This window comes from Rattus norvegicus, chromosome 20 (genome assembly GCF_036323735.1).
Source record: "Rattus norvegicus strain BN/NHsdMcwi chromosome 20, GRCr8, whole genome shotgun sequence".
Taxonomy (NCBI): Eukaryota; Metazoa; Chordata; class Mammalia; order Rodentia; family Muridae; genus Rattus; species Rattus norvegicus.
The window spans coordinates 888,059-904,047 of NC_086038.1; the positions used below are offsets into that span (position 1 = coordinate 888,059).

At 37.5% G+C, this 15,989-nt stretch overlaps 2 protein-coding genes across 2 annotated transcripts; both read left to right on the plus strand.

The window, feature by feature from the left end:
- Window positions 1-2,415: 2,415 nt before the first annotated feature.
- Window positions 2,416-3,354, plus strand: Or14j3e (olfactory receptor family 14 subfamily J member 3E). Its single transcript, NM_001000509.1, has one exon. The coding sequence runs from the start codon at window positions 2,416-2,418 to the stop codon at window positions 3,352-3,354; it is 939 nt and encodes a 312-aa protein (NP_001000509.1).
- Window positions 3,355-15,050: 11,696 nt separating this feature from the next.
- Window positions 15,051-15,989, plus strand: Or14j15 (olfactory receptor family 14 subfamily J member 15). The gene has a single exon (NM_001000886.1). The coding sequence runs from the start codon at window positions 15,051-15,053 to the stop codon at window positions 15,987-15,989; it is 939 nt and encodes a 312-aa protein (NP_001000886.1).

The following is a 15,989-nucleotide window of genomic DNA, read 5'->3' on the forward strand; positions in this document are numbered from 1 at the left end:
TCCCAAACTTGGATGAGGAAAGATCAGTATTTTATGGAAATTCTAACACAACCTTGCAACCTTGCAAAGTTTGTTTGAAAAAGCAAGGCTGTCATTATACCAAGTTTGGAAGGGAGCTTAACTGAAAATAAACTAGTTTTCAAAATTCATATACACATAATAAGGGACCATCTGAGAAGACTGTTGAATGAGAAAAGTTAACCTGTTACATTCCTGCATATGTGACACTTCTATAAACTCTTAAACCCCTTCTTCAACAGCTCTCAGATGCCAACAGAGACAGCCTAAGGTAGACAAGCTCAATGTGACTGTTACTCTGTCCCTGTGTCTTTTTTGATATGTGCAAACTTTTATAAGTTGATGGTAATATTGTTATTCAAGTTACTAACTCTCAAGTTTTCCATTTAAAATGTTTACTCCAAGCTGATGAAACTACCTGTGTGGTTCAAAGGAAACCTGTTTTAGGAAGGACTCAAACATGCCTCCTGTCTCATACATAGGAATGATCAATATTACACAGCTTTCTTAATTCTCAGTGCTGGATTGATTTGTTAGGTGAAAATAGTAATATTAAATGAACTGGTTTTGTTTTTCGGATTAAAATGTTAATTTAAACGATTCAGTACAAATTTAGTATGAACAATAAACATGAATATGTTTATCATTTGGCCAACCTCAAAGGAAAATACAATCAAAGCACAGAATTTTAAAAGATTAAAATTGTGACAAAAATAGGGAGATCTTTGATTTTCTCTAATTTCTGTTGTGCATCTGAGGTGTTGAAGAAATCAAATAGTATGAGGTTATTCTAGAATGATTCAAGTTATGACTGAGGTACACAGAGCAGGAAACAAGAGGCTTTCAAATGTAAAAGTTGTATCAGATGAAACAAAAATTATCTAGTTTATTTAACAATATTTTATTTTCCTATAGATGCAGGATCTTTCTGTGGAGCCCACATTGGTTCGAATTCAGCATGCTGCTGCCACAAGTCCTGGAATTCATTTTCTCATGGCATAGTTGCCTCTAAGACCACTTTAATTACAATCAAATTACAATGTCCTGCCAAGCAATTGGATCTATGCTTGGAATTACTTGCTGTAAAGTTCATTATTGCAAAAGAGATGTGAAGGAGGTTGTGTGAGGTGGAGGGAGGTAGGATGTGTTCTGTCACAATACAGATGCCACATAATGGAAAATGCCTCAAGATCGAAAAGGATGACCTCAAATTTTACTCTGTGATTGCAATTTTAGGCACACAATTTTTAGGTAGACGCAAAAAGTATCTGATGATATTTCCTAGGACTTAAGACTTCGAAAGACTGACAGCATATTTTCTTTCATTGCATAAAACTCTATGCAATGAAACACTAATGGATAAAAAGGTGCAGGAAGCTAAGACTCCTTTAAATTCTCCTCAGCCATCCAACACCAACATGCATCTTGCAAGAGAGAAATGATGGTTTATTTTTAATCCCTCAAACATCAAAACAAAGGACAATGAACTAAAACATGACTTCTATCTGAAACACAAATGACTTTAAATATCCAGTCCCTTATTGGATATTGGCCATTTGCCTCCACATCTTATACTACTTCAAGAAATAATCATCTGCTTTTGCAATTGTCTTTGCTTGTGGTAAGTGCTAATAAATTGATGGTTATGCAGTGAAATGAAAATAGAATTCAAAGAGAAATTATTTGACCTCTAAAATACTTGTTAAAATGAATAGTATACCTAAATTGAGAGTGAGATATGAGTATTGCCCTTTCACAAGTGTTTTTGTTCTTAATTTCAATAATATCTGCGTGCTAATTTGAAAGCAATAAAACTATCATTTTTACACTCGATTCTACAATGACCAATTACCTCTTGCAGAATCAACAGTATTGTTTGCTAAGAGAGAATAACTCTTTCCAGTGGACACTCAAACATATTTTAATCACGGTATATTTCTTATAAATGTGTATTTCAATTGCTACAATGGTATTCAATCTTATGTTCAAAAACTTCTCATCACTACCTGTTTTGATGACTTAGGGAAAATCAATGGGTTTCAACTATGGCAGTGGAACAGTGCTTTTTCATGGGGCAAATACAACCACATTCCTTGAGAGAACTAGTGATGGACCACATGTATATACACCTGTAACTATTGCTTTATGAATGAATAATGTGAGATCTGAAGAGATGAGAAAATTGTGCTCTCAAATTTCTCAACAAGTAGAATATCGGTAGATGGTAGATAAATACATAGGTAGATGATATATCTAGGAGGATAAACAGATGATAAAGAATATATAGAGTAATTATTGAAATAAATATCGATGAACAAATAAATGCTTCAGGGTGTTTCTACTGCATTTAATACATTATTTTGTTTTCCAGCTCCTACTACTAATTCTGTTACCAAAATGATTGTGAAAAATATAACCACAATGAGCGGATTTCTTTTCATGAGGTTCTCTGACAACCACGAGCTGCAAATCTTAGAGGCTTTGCTCTTCTTGGTGACATACCTATTGGGCTCAGCAGGTAACTTCATCATTATCACCATCACAACACTGGACCCACAGCTGCAGTCTCCAATGTATTACTTTCTGAAGCACCTTTCCATTCTGGACCTCTCATCCCTCTCTGTCACAGTTCCCCTATATATAGATAATTCACTGGTAGGAAGTGGCTACATTTCATATGGACAGTGCATGCTGCAGATTTTTTTCTTCACTGGTTTTGCCTGGGGTGAAGTGGCCATTCTCACAGTGATGTCATATGATCGTTATGTAGCTGTTTGCCTTCCACTGCACTATGAGGTCATCATGTGTCCCAGAAAGTGTAGGTGGGCTGTGACAGCTGTGTGGCTAAGCAGTGGCATTCCCGGAACCCTGTACGTAGCAACCATATTCTCTATCAAATTTTGTAGGGCCAAAATAATTCACCAATTCTTCTGTGATGTCCCTCAGTTGCTCAAGCTCTCCTGCTCTAATGATCACCTTGTAGTAATGGGAGTGGCTGATTTCCTCTCCACAATGGCCTTTGCCTGCTTTATTGGGATCATCATCTCCTATGTCCACATATTCTCCACAGTTCTCAGGATGCCCTCTGCTGAAAGCAGATCTAAGGTCTTCTCTACTTGCCTGCCCCACCTTTTTGTTGTCTCATTGTTTCTTTCCACAGGCTCCTTTGCATACCTAAACCCAACCTCAGACTCTCCAACTGCTTTAGAGTTCCTATTCTCTGTCTTTTATGCAGTAATACCTCCAACTCTCAACCCTCTTATTTACAGTCTGAGAAATGAGACCATAAAGTCTGTTGTAAGAAAGTTACTGTTTAGTATGAAATTTGCTGGTTAAAATCGTTTTGCCCTGTAGTTACTTACTGTTCAATTAGACACAAAAAATGATTTTAATTATTGATATTCCTTCAAACTCTTATGTTAATCAAGGACGATATTTTGGGTTTTTTCTATAGACAAACAACATTTGGTAAAAATTGTCTTTATGGAATTACAATGTGTTTTCTCTTTACATTCTAATATGAAATCTCTTGTTCCTTCAAATTAATAAAAATATCAAAAGCCTTGCATTAGAGATCCACTGTTTACCTCCTAATGCATCTACACAGAAACACACAAACTCACACACACACACACACACACACACTGATATTACTGATATTCTCAGTATATTTCTTAACACTTTTGCAGAGACAGTATTACAATAATAAAAAGAACAAAAGTAATATTATTAACCCCATTTCCACTCAAAGTCATAATTTGTAAGTCAACCATTTATTTTACATTTTTTATTTTAAATTCATTTTAAACTATCAAGATAATATTGATATAAATACATGATATCACTAGGTAAAGTTGCATGGCCAGTTATAATTTTTCCAGAAGTACAGTTTTAAATTCATATTAAAATTTATCTGTAAATATCTGCAGTATTACAAGCCCTTCCCGGGAAAACCCTGAAAGCACAGGTGAAGGCAAATCTTAACAGTGGGCAGAACTTCACATAGTACACATGCTATTAGAGTTTGTTTGACAAAGAAATGACCAGATATATGATTTTTCATTGGCTCATAGGCTGTAGCCAATGGATTTGCTACAAGGACAAGGATTAGGAAAGATCATGATTAGAAAATTGGTGAGAAAGATATCTGGGGAAGAAGTATGTGGATAGAGCTCTCTAAATGGGCAGAGGATGTGCAGATATTTCTGTCCCATGAAAATGCTCACCAAAAGGTGACTTCAGCTGAGGGGGAGTTCCATAATCAAGTGGATAATAACCTGTTCTGTAGACAGTCAGCCTCTTTCCCAACTATTGTGTCATTGCTCAATGGGCACATGAACACAGTAACCATGTTGACTGGGATGGAGGTTATACTTGGGCTCAGCAACACAGACTTCCCATTCACTAAGAGTCACCTGGCTACAGCTGCTGCTAAATGCCAGATCTGCCAACAGCTAAGAATAACACTGAGCTCCAGATATGGCACCATACCTCAAGGTGACCAGCCAGCAGCCTTGTGGCAGGTTAACTACATTGGACCCCTTCCTCTGTGGAAAGGACAACATTTTGTTCTTACTTGAGTAGATATCAATTGTTGTCATGTATTTGCCTTTCCTGCACATAATGCTTCTTTTTTTGCCCCCATCTTTATTAACTTGAGTATTTCTTATTTACATTTTGATTATAATTCCTCTTTGGGGTTTCGGTGCCAACATCCCCCTAACCTATCTCCCTCCCCTTCCAAATGGGTGTTCCCCTCCCTATCCTCCCCCCATTAATCCCGTTCACTGGGGGTTCAGTCTTGGCAGAACCCAGGGCTTCCCCTTCCACTGGTGCTCTTACTAGGGGATTCATTGCTACCTATGAGGTTGGAGCCCAGGGTCAGTCCATGTATAGTCTTTAGGTAGTGGCTTAGTCCGTGGAAGCTCTGGTTGGTTGGCATTGTTGTACATATGGGGTCTCGAGCCCCTTGAAGCTCTTTCAGTCCTTTCTAAGATTCCTTCAACAGGGGTCCCATTTTCAGTTCAGTTGTTTATTGCTGGCATTCGACTATATATGCTGTATTCTGGCTGTGTCTCTCAGGAGAGATCTACATCCGCTTCCTGTTGACCTGCACTTCTTTGTTTCATCCATCTTATCTAATTGGCTGGCTGTATATGTATGGGCCACATGTGGGGCAGGCTCTGAATGGGTGTTCCTTCTGCCTCTGTTATAAACTTTGCCTCCCTATTCCAAGGGTATTCTTGTTCCCCTTTTAAGGAATGAAGCATTTGCATTTTGGTGATGCTTCTTGAGTTTCATGTGTTCTGTGCATCTAGGGTATTTCCAGCATTTGGGCTAATAGACACTTATCAATGAGTATATGCCATGTGTGTTTTTCTGTGCTTGGGTTACCTCACTCAGGATGATAGTTTCCAGTTCCCTCCATTTGCCTATGAATTTCATAAAGGCATTGTTTTTGTTAGCTGAGTAATATTCCATTGTGTAGATGTACCACATTTTCTGTGTCCATTCTTCTGTTGAAGGGCATGTGGGTTCTTTCCAGCTTCTGGCTATTATAAATGAGGCTGCTATGAACATAGTGGAGTACATGTCTTTGTTATATGTTAGGGAATTTTGTGGGTATATGCCCAAGAGAGGTATATCTGGGTACTCAGGTAGTTCAATGTCCAATTTTCTGAGGAAACTCCAGATTGAGTTCCAGAATGGTTGTACCAGTCTGCAATCCCACCAACAATGGAAGAGTGATCCTCTTTTTCCACATCCTCGCCAGCATTTGCTCTCACCTGAGTTTTTGATCTTAGCCATTCTTACAGTTGTGTGGTGAAATCTCAGGGGTGTTTTGATTTGCATTTCCCTTATGACTAAAGATGTTGAACATTTCTTTAGGTGTTTCTCAGCCATTCGGCATTCCTCACCTGTGAATTCTTTGTTTGGCACTGAACCCCATTTTTAATAGGGTTATTTGTCTCCCTGCAGTCTAACTTCTTGAGTTCTTTGTATATTTTGGATATAAGCCCTCTGTCTGTTGTAGGATTGGTAAAGATCTTTTCCCAATCTGTTGGTTACCGTTTTGTCCTAGCCACAGTGTCCTTTGCCTTACAAAAACTTTGCAGTTTTATGAGATCTCATTTGTCGATTCTTGATCTTAGAGCATAAGCAATTGGTGTTTTGTTCAGGAAATTTTCTCCAGTGTCCATGTGTTCAAGATGCTTCCCCCCTATTTCTTCTATTAGTTTGAGTGTATCTGGTTTGATGTGGAGGTCCTTGATCCATTTGGACTTAAGCTTTGTACAGGGTGATAAGGATGGATCGATCTGCATTCTTCTACATGCTGACCTCCAGGTGAACCAGCACCATTTGCTGAAAATGCTATCTTTTTTCCATTGGATGGTTTTGGCTCCTTTTCAAAAATCAACTGACCATAGGTGTGTGGGTTCATTTCTGGGTCTTCAATTCTATTCCATTGGTCTATCTGTCTGTCTCTGTACCAATACCATGCAATTATTATTACTATTGCTCTGTAATACCTCTTGAGTTCAGGGATAGTGATTCCCACAGAAGTCCTTTTATTGTTGAGGATAATTTTAACTATCTTGGGTTTTTTGTTATTCCAGATGAATTTGCAAATTGTTCTGTCTAACTCTTTGAAGAATTGGATTGATATTTTGATGGGGATTGCATTGAATCTGTAGATCGCTTTTGGTAAAATGGCCATTTTTACTATATTAATCCTGCCAATCCATGAGCAGGGGAGATCTTTTCATCTTCTGAGGTCTTCTTCAATTTCTTTCTTCAGAGGCTTGAAGTTCTTATCATACAGATCTTTTAGTTGCTTGGTTAAAGTCACACCGAGGTATTTTATATTATTTGGGACTATTATGAAGGGTGTCGTTTCCCTAATTTCTTTCTTGGCTTGTTTCTCTTTGGTGTAGAGGAAGGCTACTGATTTATTTGATTTAATTTTATACCCAGCCACTTTGCTGAAGTTGTTTATCAGCTTTAGTAGTTCTCTGGTGGAACTTTTGAGATCACTTAAATATACTATCATATCATCTGGAAATAGTGATATTTTGAATTCTTCTTTTTCAATCTATATCGCCTTGATGTCCTTTTGTTGTCTGATTGCTCTGGCTAGAACTTCAAGAACTATATTGAATAAGTAGGGAGAGAGTGGGCAGCCTTGTCTAGTCCCCGATTTTAGTAGGATTGCTTCAAGTTTCTCTCCATTTAGTTTAATGTTATCTATTGGTTTGCTGTATATGGCTTTTACTATGTTTAGGTATGGGCCTTGAATTCCTATTCTTTCCAGGACTTTTATCATGAAGGGGTGTTGAATTTTGTCAAATGTTTTCTCAGCATCTAATGAAATGATCATGTGGTTTTGTTCTTTCAGTTTGTTTATATAATGGATCACATTGATGGTTTTCCGTATATTAAACCATCCCTGCATGCTTGGGATGAAGCCAACTTGATCATGGTGGGTGATGGTTTTGATGTGCTCTTGGATTCGGTGTGCCAGAATTTTATTGAGTATTTTTGCGTCGATATTCATAAGGGAAAATGTTCTGAAGTTCTCTTTCTTTGTTGGGTCTTTGTGTGGTTTAGGTATAAGAGTAATTGTGGCTTCATAGAAGGAATTTGGTAGCCCTCCATCTTTTTCAATTTTGTGGAATAGTTTGTATAGTATTGGTATGAGGTCTTCCTTGAAGGTCTGATAGAATTCTGCACTGAACCCATCTGGACCTGGGCTCTTTTTTGTTGGGAGACCATTAATGACTGCTTCTATTCGTTAGGAGTTAATGGGATTTTTAAATGGTTTATCTGTTCCTGATTTAACATTGGCACCTGGTATCTGTTAGGAAATTGTCCATTTCCTGCAGATTTTCAAGTTTTGTTGAGTATAGGCTTTTGTAGTAGGATCTGATGATTTTTGAATTTCCTCTGATTCTGTAGTTATGTCTCCCTTTTCATTTCTGATTTTGTTATTTTGTACACACTCTTTGTTTCCTCTGGTTAGTCTGGGCTAAGGGTTTATCTGTACTGTTGATTTTCTCAAAGAACCACCTTTGGTTCTGAACACTCTCTGCATAGTCCTTTGTTTCTACTTGGTTGATTTCAGCCCTGAGTTTGATTATTTCCTGTCTTCTACTCCTCCTGGGTGTATTTGCTTCTTTTTGTTCTAGAGCTTTTAGGTGTGCTGTCAACCTGCTGACATATTCTCTCTCTGGTTTCTTTCTGCAGGCACTCAGAGCTATGAGTTTTCCTCTTAGCACATCTTTCATTGTATCCCATAAGTTTGGGTATGTTTTACCTTCATTTTCAATAAATTCAAAGAAGTCTTTTTTCTTTCTTTATTTCTTCCTTGACCAGGTTATCATTGAGTAGAGCACTGTTCAACTTCCATGTATACATGGGCGTTCTTCCCTTATTGTTATTGAAGAACAGCTTTTAGCCCGTGGTGTTCTGATAGGATGCATGGGATTATTTCTATCTTTCTGTGTCTGTTGAGGCCTGTTTTATGACCAATTTTATGGTCAATTTTGGAAAAAGTACCATGAGGTGGTGAGAAGAAGGTATATCCTTTTGTTTTAGGATAGAATGTTCTATAAATATCTGTTAGGTCCATTTGGTTCATGACTTCTCTTTGTCTATGTCTCTGTTTAATTTCTGTTTCCATGATCTGTCCATTGATGAGAGTGGGGTGTTGAAGTCTCCTACTATTATCGTGTGAGGTGCAATGTGTGCGTTGAGCTCTAGTAAGGTTTCTTTTATGTATGTAGGTGCCCTTGTATTTGGAGCATAGATATTTAGGATTGAGAGTTCATCTTGGTGGATTTTTCCTTTGATGAATATGAAGTGTGCTTCCTTATCTTTTTTGATGACTGTTAGTTGAAAATCAATTTTATTTGATATTAGAATGGCCATTCCAGCTTGCTTCTTCAGACCATTTGCTTGGAAAGTTGTTTTCCAGCCTTTCACTCTGAGGTAGTGTCTGTCTTTGTCTCTGAGGTGTGTTTCCTGTAGGCAGCAGAGTGCAGGGTCTTCAGTGTGTATCCAGTTTGTTAATCTGTGTCTTTTTATTGAGAGTTATTAAGGAATAGTGATTATTGCTTCCTGTTATATTCATATTTGGATGTGAGGTTATGTTTATGTGCCTTTCTTCTCTTTGTTTTGTTGCCAAGATGATTAGTTTCTTGCTTTTTCTAGGCTGTAGCTTGCCTCCTTATGTTGGGCTTTATCATTTGTTATCCTTTGTAGGGCTGGATTTGTAGAAAGATATTGTGTAAATTTGGTTTTGTCATGAAATATCTTGGCTTTTCCATCTATGTTAATTGAGAGTTTTGCAGGATACAGTAACCTGGGCTGGCATTTGTATTCTCTTAGGGTCTGTGTGACACCTGTCCAGGATCTTCTGGCTTTCATACTCTCTGGTGATAAGTCTGGTGTGATTCTGATAGGTCTGCCTTTATATGTTACTTGACCTTTTTCCCTTACTGCTTTTAATATTCTTTCTTTGTTTAGTGCATTTGGTGTTTTGACTATTATGTGACAGGAGGATTTTCTTTTTTGGTCTAATCTATTTGGAGTTTTGTAGACTTCTTGTATGTTTATGGGCATCTCTTTCTTTAGATTAGGGAAGTTTTCTTCTATGATTTTGTTGAAGGTATTTACCGGTCCTTTGAACTTGGAGTCTTCACTATCTTCTATACCTATTATTCCTAGGTTTGATTTTCTCATTGAGTCCTGGATTTCTTGTATGTTTTGGACCACTAGCTTTTTCCATTTTATATTATCTTTGACAGTTGTGTCGATGAATTCTATGGAATCTTCTGCTCCTGAGATTCTCTCTTCTATCTCTTGTATTCTGTTGGTAATGCTTGTATATACTGCTCCTTGTCTCTTCCATTGGTTTTCTATATCCTGGGTAGTTTCTATTGTGCTTTCTTTATTGCTTCTATCTCCATTTTTAATAACTTCACCTGTTTGATTTGTTTTCCTGGAATTCTTTCAGGGATTTTTGTGATTCCTCTCTATAGGCTTCTACTTGTTTATTTATGTTTTCCCACGTTTCTCTAAGGGAGTTCTTCATGTATTTCTTGAAGTCCTCCAGCATCATTGTAAATCTAGATCTTGCTTTTCAGGCGTGTTTGGATAGTCAGTGTTTGCATTGGTGGGAGAATTGGACTCTGATGATGCCATGCTTGAGTTCCTGCTCTTGCCTCTCGCCATCAGGTTGTCTCTGGTGTACCTTGTTCTGCTATTTCTGACAGTGGCTAGACCATCCTATAGGCCTGTGTGTCAGGAGTGCTGTAGACCTGTTTTCCTGTTTTCTTTCAGCCAGTTCTGCTTTCTGGTATGTAGTCTTTCCTGTCTACTGCTCTTCAGCTGTTCCTGTGGGCCTGTGTCCTGAGTCCACCTGGCAGGTCGCTTGGAGCAGAAAACTTGGTCTTACCTGTGGTCCCGCGGCTCAAGTTGCTCATGGGGGACTGCTTTTGAGCTCTTCGTGAGGGTGGCTACCAGGAGGGCTTGGACCACATTTTCCCTGAGCCCCCGTGCACTGGGGTCCCAGATGGCATCAGGGCACATAATGCTTCTAACAAAACCAGCACCCATGGTTTAAAGAATGACTTGCCCATCATCATGGTATCCACACAGTATTGCTTCTCACCAAGGAACTCATTGTTGGGGAGTTGGACTACAGAGTATAAGTGATCAAAAAATTCTCTCCGTATATGGATACTACCCATAAGTTCTGTAGTTATAAAGAACCCTGACTATGACACTTCTTCCTATCTGTCTCTTCCGGGTCTCCTTCAGTTGCCTTATTCTTCTACCTAAGACTGCTAATACTATATTGACAAAACCTGGAGAGAATGGTCAACCTTGTCTTTTTGGTGAAATTTCATTTAGTTTTTCTTCATTTAAGTTGATCATGACTGTGGGCTCCCTGTAAACTGGTTAAATTGTCTTTTAGTTATATTTCATTTCTTAGGACTTATTGTTGTATGATTGCTGGGTTCTAGAAAATACAATTTGTACTAATTGTTTGACTATATTGTTTCTCTAATCTCTAAACATGTAAATTTCTGGTGATTCTGATTCTAGATGTTTATGTCTTGACTTTGTAGGGTGTGTTTTCAACTCCTTGGTTTATACCATTTTCCTTGTATTTTAGGAGCATGTGGGGGCTGTGGATTGACTGATACAGAGTGTTTCTGTATCCCTGCCATGTGGATGCACTGTGGATTCCAAGAAAAAATGTTTTTCTAGATGTTAGGAGCTGACATAAATGACTGGAGATAGGCTGAGAGAGTGGAGGTGAGAAAACCTGTAAGAGGGAAAAAAACTGGGTCTGCCCCATGGGTCTGGGGAGGCCACAGTGAATGAAAGTAGAGAGGGTATACAGGCCCTTGTAAGTTGTCTCCTGCCCAATAGGGATGAGATTGAAATATTGGAAACGGAGGTTTGGAAGAACAGTTTAAACCACTTACCTGGCTCTCATATAAATGTAAAAACCTAAATTTGGATAGCTGTAGAGGTATAACTTGGTATCATATCTCTCCTTGTTCTCCAGCAATGGAAAAAATAGTAATAGTAAAGCAGTACCATGATCCATTTGTCCCTCAATTCCATTGTTTTCAGCAGAGGATTTGTGCCTTACCCATCTACAACTAACTGATGTTTCAAATTGGGCAAAGCTCTACAGAGTGCAACCCATCAGATGTTCAGAAAGCTTTTGGAAAAATTGTGTATTTGCATTTCTGTTGGTGACTTTCAAGAAGTCATGAGATTCTATTTGAAGCAAGACAAGGTAATGCTTTATACTCTGTAGAAAGGAATAAGTAATTTTTAAGGAGGAAACAATTTTTTCTATGGCATCATCTGTGACTTGACCACACTCAACATCCATCAGTACTGACGATATCCTAAAATGAACTCTAAATTTCAAATAGAAAAATATGCTTTCTGTATTTAGATTTCTTCCAATAGTCTAATGGCTAAATTATGAATTCTTTGAAAATAACTGATAGAATAACCTATGGATGGCAAATTTATAAAACTTACGTTAATTTTCTAGTGTAATTTATATATATTTTGTCCTGCAAGAGATGTACAATTTTGCTACACAGTAGCTGTCTACCTGAGGTATTCAGACCAGCAGCTGCCCTGTGAGATATTGCCTACAATGGCTGAATCAGAAACACTCAGTGAGGTGCCCAGAGTTCTGAGCTCTAATCAGCTTTCTGGAGATTCACAAGTCTACTAAGGACTGAAAATTGTTGAACTGGGACAACTAAACCTCAAGATCACAAAACCATTCATCAGCTGTTTGGAAATGTTAAGGACTCCATTTCCCAGATGGCATGGGGTCAGAGTAAATGAAGTAACTTGGTCTAAGTCCAAATTCCCATTACAAAAGAGACTACACCTCCAAGTCCATCTCCTCTCCACAAGAAAACAGCTCACCGCAATTGTTCTCTAGGGACATAATATTATTTAAAAGTCTGCAATCATGGAAAAGATATACGAGAAATTGTTGATCAGCTTGGAATGCTACAGGCACAACAAGACATCTGGAGTGAGTTTCCAAAACTTGGATAAAGAATGAAGAGTATTTTATGGAAATTCTAAAACAACCTTGCAATCTAAGTTAGTTTTAAAAAGCAAGGCTATCATTATAATAAGTTAGGAAGGGATCCTTGCTGAAAATAAACTAGTTTAAAAAATTCATATACATATAATAAGAGACCATGTGAGAAGACTGTTGAATGAGAAAAGTTAACCTGTTACATTCCTGCATGTGTGACACATCTGTAAACTGTTAAACCCCTTCTTCAACAGTTCTCAGATGTCAACCAAGGCAGCCCTAGATAGACAAGCTCAATGTGATTGTTACTCTGTCCCTGTATCTTTTTTGATATGTGCAAATTTTTATAACTCGATTGTAATATTGTTATTCACGTTACTAACTCTCAAGTTTTCCATTTAAAATGTTTACTCCAAGCTGATGAAACTACCTGTGTGGTTCAAGGTAGACCTGTTTTAGGAAGGACTCAAAAATGCCTCCTATCTCATACATAGGAATGATCAATATTACTCAGCTTTCTTAATTCTCAGTTCTGGATTAACTTGTTAGGTTAAAATAGTAATATTAAATGAACTGGTTTTGTTTTTCAGATTAAAATATTAATCTAAATGATTCAGTACAAATTTAGTATGAACAATAAACATAAATATGTTTATCATTTGACCAACCTCAAAGGAAAATACCTTCAAAGCATAGAAATTTAAAAGATGAAAATTGTGACAAAAATAGGGAGATCTTTGATTTTCTGCAATTTCTGTTGTGTATATGAGGTGTTGAAGAGATCAAATGGTATGAGATTACTCTAGATTGATTCAAGTTATGACTGAGGAACACAGAGCAGGAAACAAGAGGCTTTCGAATGTAAAAGTTGTAACAGATGAAACAAAAGTTATCTAGTTTATTTAACAATATTTTATTTTCCTATAGATGCAGGATGTTTTTGTGGAGCCCACATTGGTTTGAATTCAGCATGCTGCTGCCACAAGTCCTGGAACTGATTTTCTCATGGCATAGTTGCCTCTAAGACCACTTTAATTACAATCAAATTACAATGTCCTGTCAAGTAATTGGATCTATGCTTGGAATTACTTGCTATAAAGTTCATTATTGCAAAAGAGATGTGAAGGAGGTTGAGTGAGGTGGAGGGAGGTAGGATGTGTTCTGTCACAATACAGATGCCACATAATGAAAAGTGCCTCAAAATTGAAAAGGATGACCTCAAATTTTACTCTGTGATTGTAATTTTAGGCACAAAATTTTTAGGTAGACATAAGAAGTATCTGATATTTCACAGGTCTTAAGACTTTAAAAGACTGACAGCATATTTTCTTTTATTGCATAAAACTTTATGCAATGAAACACTAATGGATAAAAAAAATGCAGGGAGCTAACCCTCCACTAAATTTTCATCAGCCAGCTAACACCAACATGCATTTAGCAAGAGAAGAATGATGGTTTATTTTTAATCTCTCAAACATCAAAACAAACGACAATGAACTAAAACATGACTTCTATCTGAAACATAAATGGCTTTAAATAGCCAGTCTCTTATTGGATATTGGCCATTTTCCTCCACACCTTAAACTACCTCAAGAAATCAACATCTGTCTTTACAATTGTCTTTGCTTGTGGTAAGTGCTAGTCACTGTTTGATGGCTACACCCAAGGTTAATAGTATAGGCTGCAGTGAAATAAAAATAGAATTCAAAGAAAAATTATTTGACCTCTAAAAAAATCCTTAAAATGAATAGGGTATCTACATTGAGGGTGGGATGTAAATATTGCCCTTGCAGAAGAATTTTTTTTCTCTCTTTCAATAATATCAGCATGGTAACTTGAGAGCAAAAAAATGATCATTTTTAAACTTAATTCTACAATGACCAATAACCTCTTGCATGATCTACACAATTGTTTTCTAAGAGAGAATAATTCTTTCCAATGGGCACCCAAACATATTTTAATTCCTGGCATATTTCTTATAAATGTGTATTTCATTTGCTAGAGTGGTATTCAATCCTATGTTCTCATCCATACTACATCACTGATTGTTTATTGATGACTTAAGAAAACCAGTGTGCTTCAACCATGGCAGTGGAACAGTGATTTTTCATGGGGCAAATACAACCACATTCCTTGAGAGAACTAGTGATGGATCACATGTATACACCTGTAACTACTGCTTTATGAGTGAATAATGTGAGATCTGTAGAGATGAGAAAATTGTGCTCTTATTTAAATTGCTCAACAAGTAGAGTATCGGTAGATGATAGATAAATACATAGATAGATGATATTTCTAGGAAGACAGAAATACATGAAAAGAGTATATAGAGTAATTATTGAAATAAATATTGATGAACAAATAAATGCCTCAGGCTGTTTGTACTGCATTTAATATATTATTTTGTTTTCCAGATCCTACCACAAATTCTGTTATCAAAATGATTGTAAAAAATATAACCACGATGAGCGGAATTCTCCTCATGGGGTTCTCTGACAACCATGAGTTGCAGATCTTGCATGCTTTGCTCTTATTGGTGACATACCTATTGGGCTCAGCAGGTAACTTCATCATTATCACCATCACAACACTGGACCCACAGCTCCAGTCTCCAATGTATTACTTTCTGAAGCACCTTTCCCTTCTGGACCTCTCATCACTCTCTGTCACAGTTCCTCAGTATGTTGACAGTTCCCTGACACGAAATGGCTACATTTCATATGGCCAGTGCATGATGCAGGTTTTTTCCTTCATTGTTTTGGCCTGGAATGAACTGGCCATTCTCACAGTGATGTCTTATGACTGCTATGTTGCCATCTGCCTCCCACTACACTATGAAGTCATCATGGATCCCAGAAAGTGCACTTGGGCTGTGACAGCTGTGTGGTTAAGTGGAAGCATCTCAGGAACGTTATACACAGCAAGTACACTCTCCATCAGATTCTGTGGGGACAAAATAATTCACCAGTTCTTCTGTGATGTCCCCCAGTTGTTAAAGCTCTCCTGCTCTAAAGATCACCTTGTAATAATTGGAATGATTGATTTCCTGTCTGTAATTGCCTTTGCCTGCTTTATTGGGATCATCATCTCCTATGTCCACATATTCTCCACAGTTCTCAGAATGCCCTCTGCTGAAAGCAGGTCCAAGGTCTTCTCTACTTGCCTGCCCCACCTTTTTGTTTTCTCATTGTTTCTTTCTTCAGGTGCCTGTGCATATCTAAACCCAACCTCAGACTCTCCAACTGCTTTAGAGTTCTTATTCTCTGTCTTTTATGCAGTAATACCTCCAACTCTCAACCCTCTCATTTACAGTCTGAGAAATGAGACCATAAAGAGTGTTGTAAGGAAGTTATTGTTTAGTACAAAGTTCACTGGGTAG

Excerpts from the sequence above, each read along its gene's own strand:
- Or14j3e (NM_001000509.1), top strand. The coding sequence starts at position 2,416 with ATGATTGTGAAAAATATAACCACAATGAGCGGATTTCTTTTCATGAGG.
- Or14j15 (NM_001000886.1), top strand. The coding sequence starts at position 15,051 with ATGATTGTAAAAAATATAACCACGATGAGCGGAATTCTCCTCATGGGG.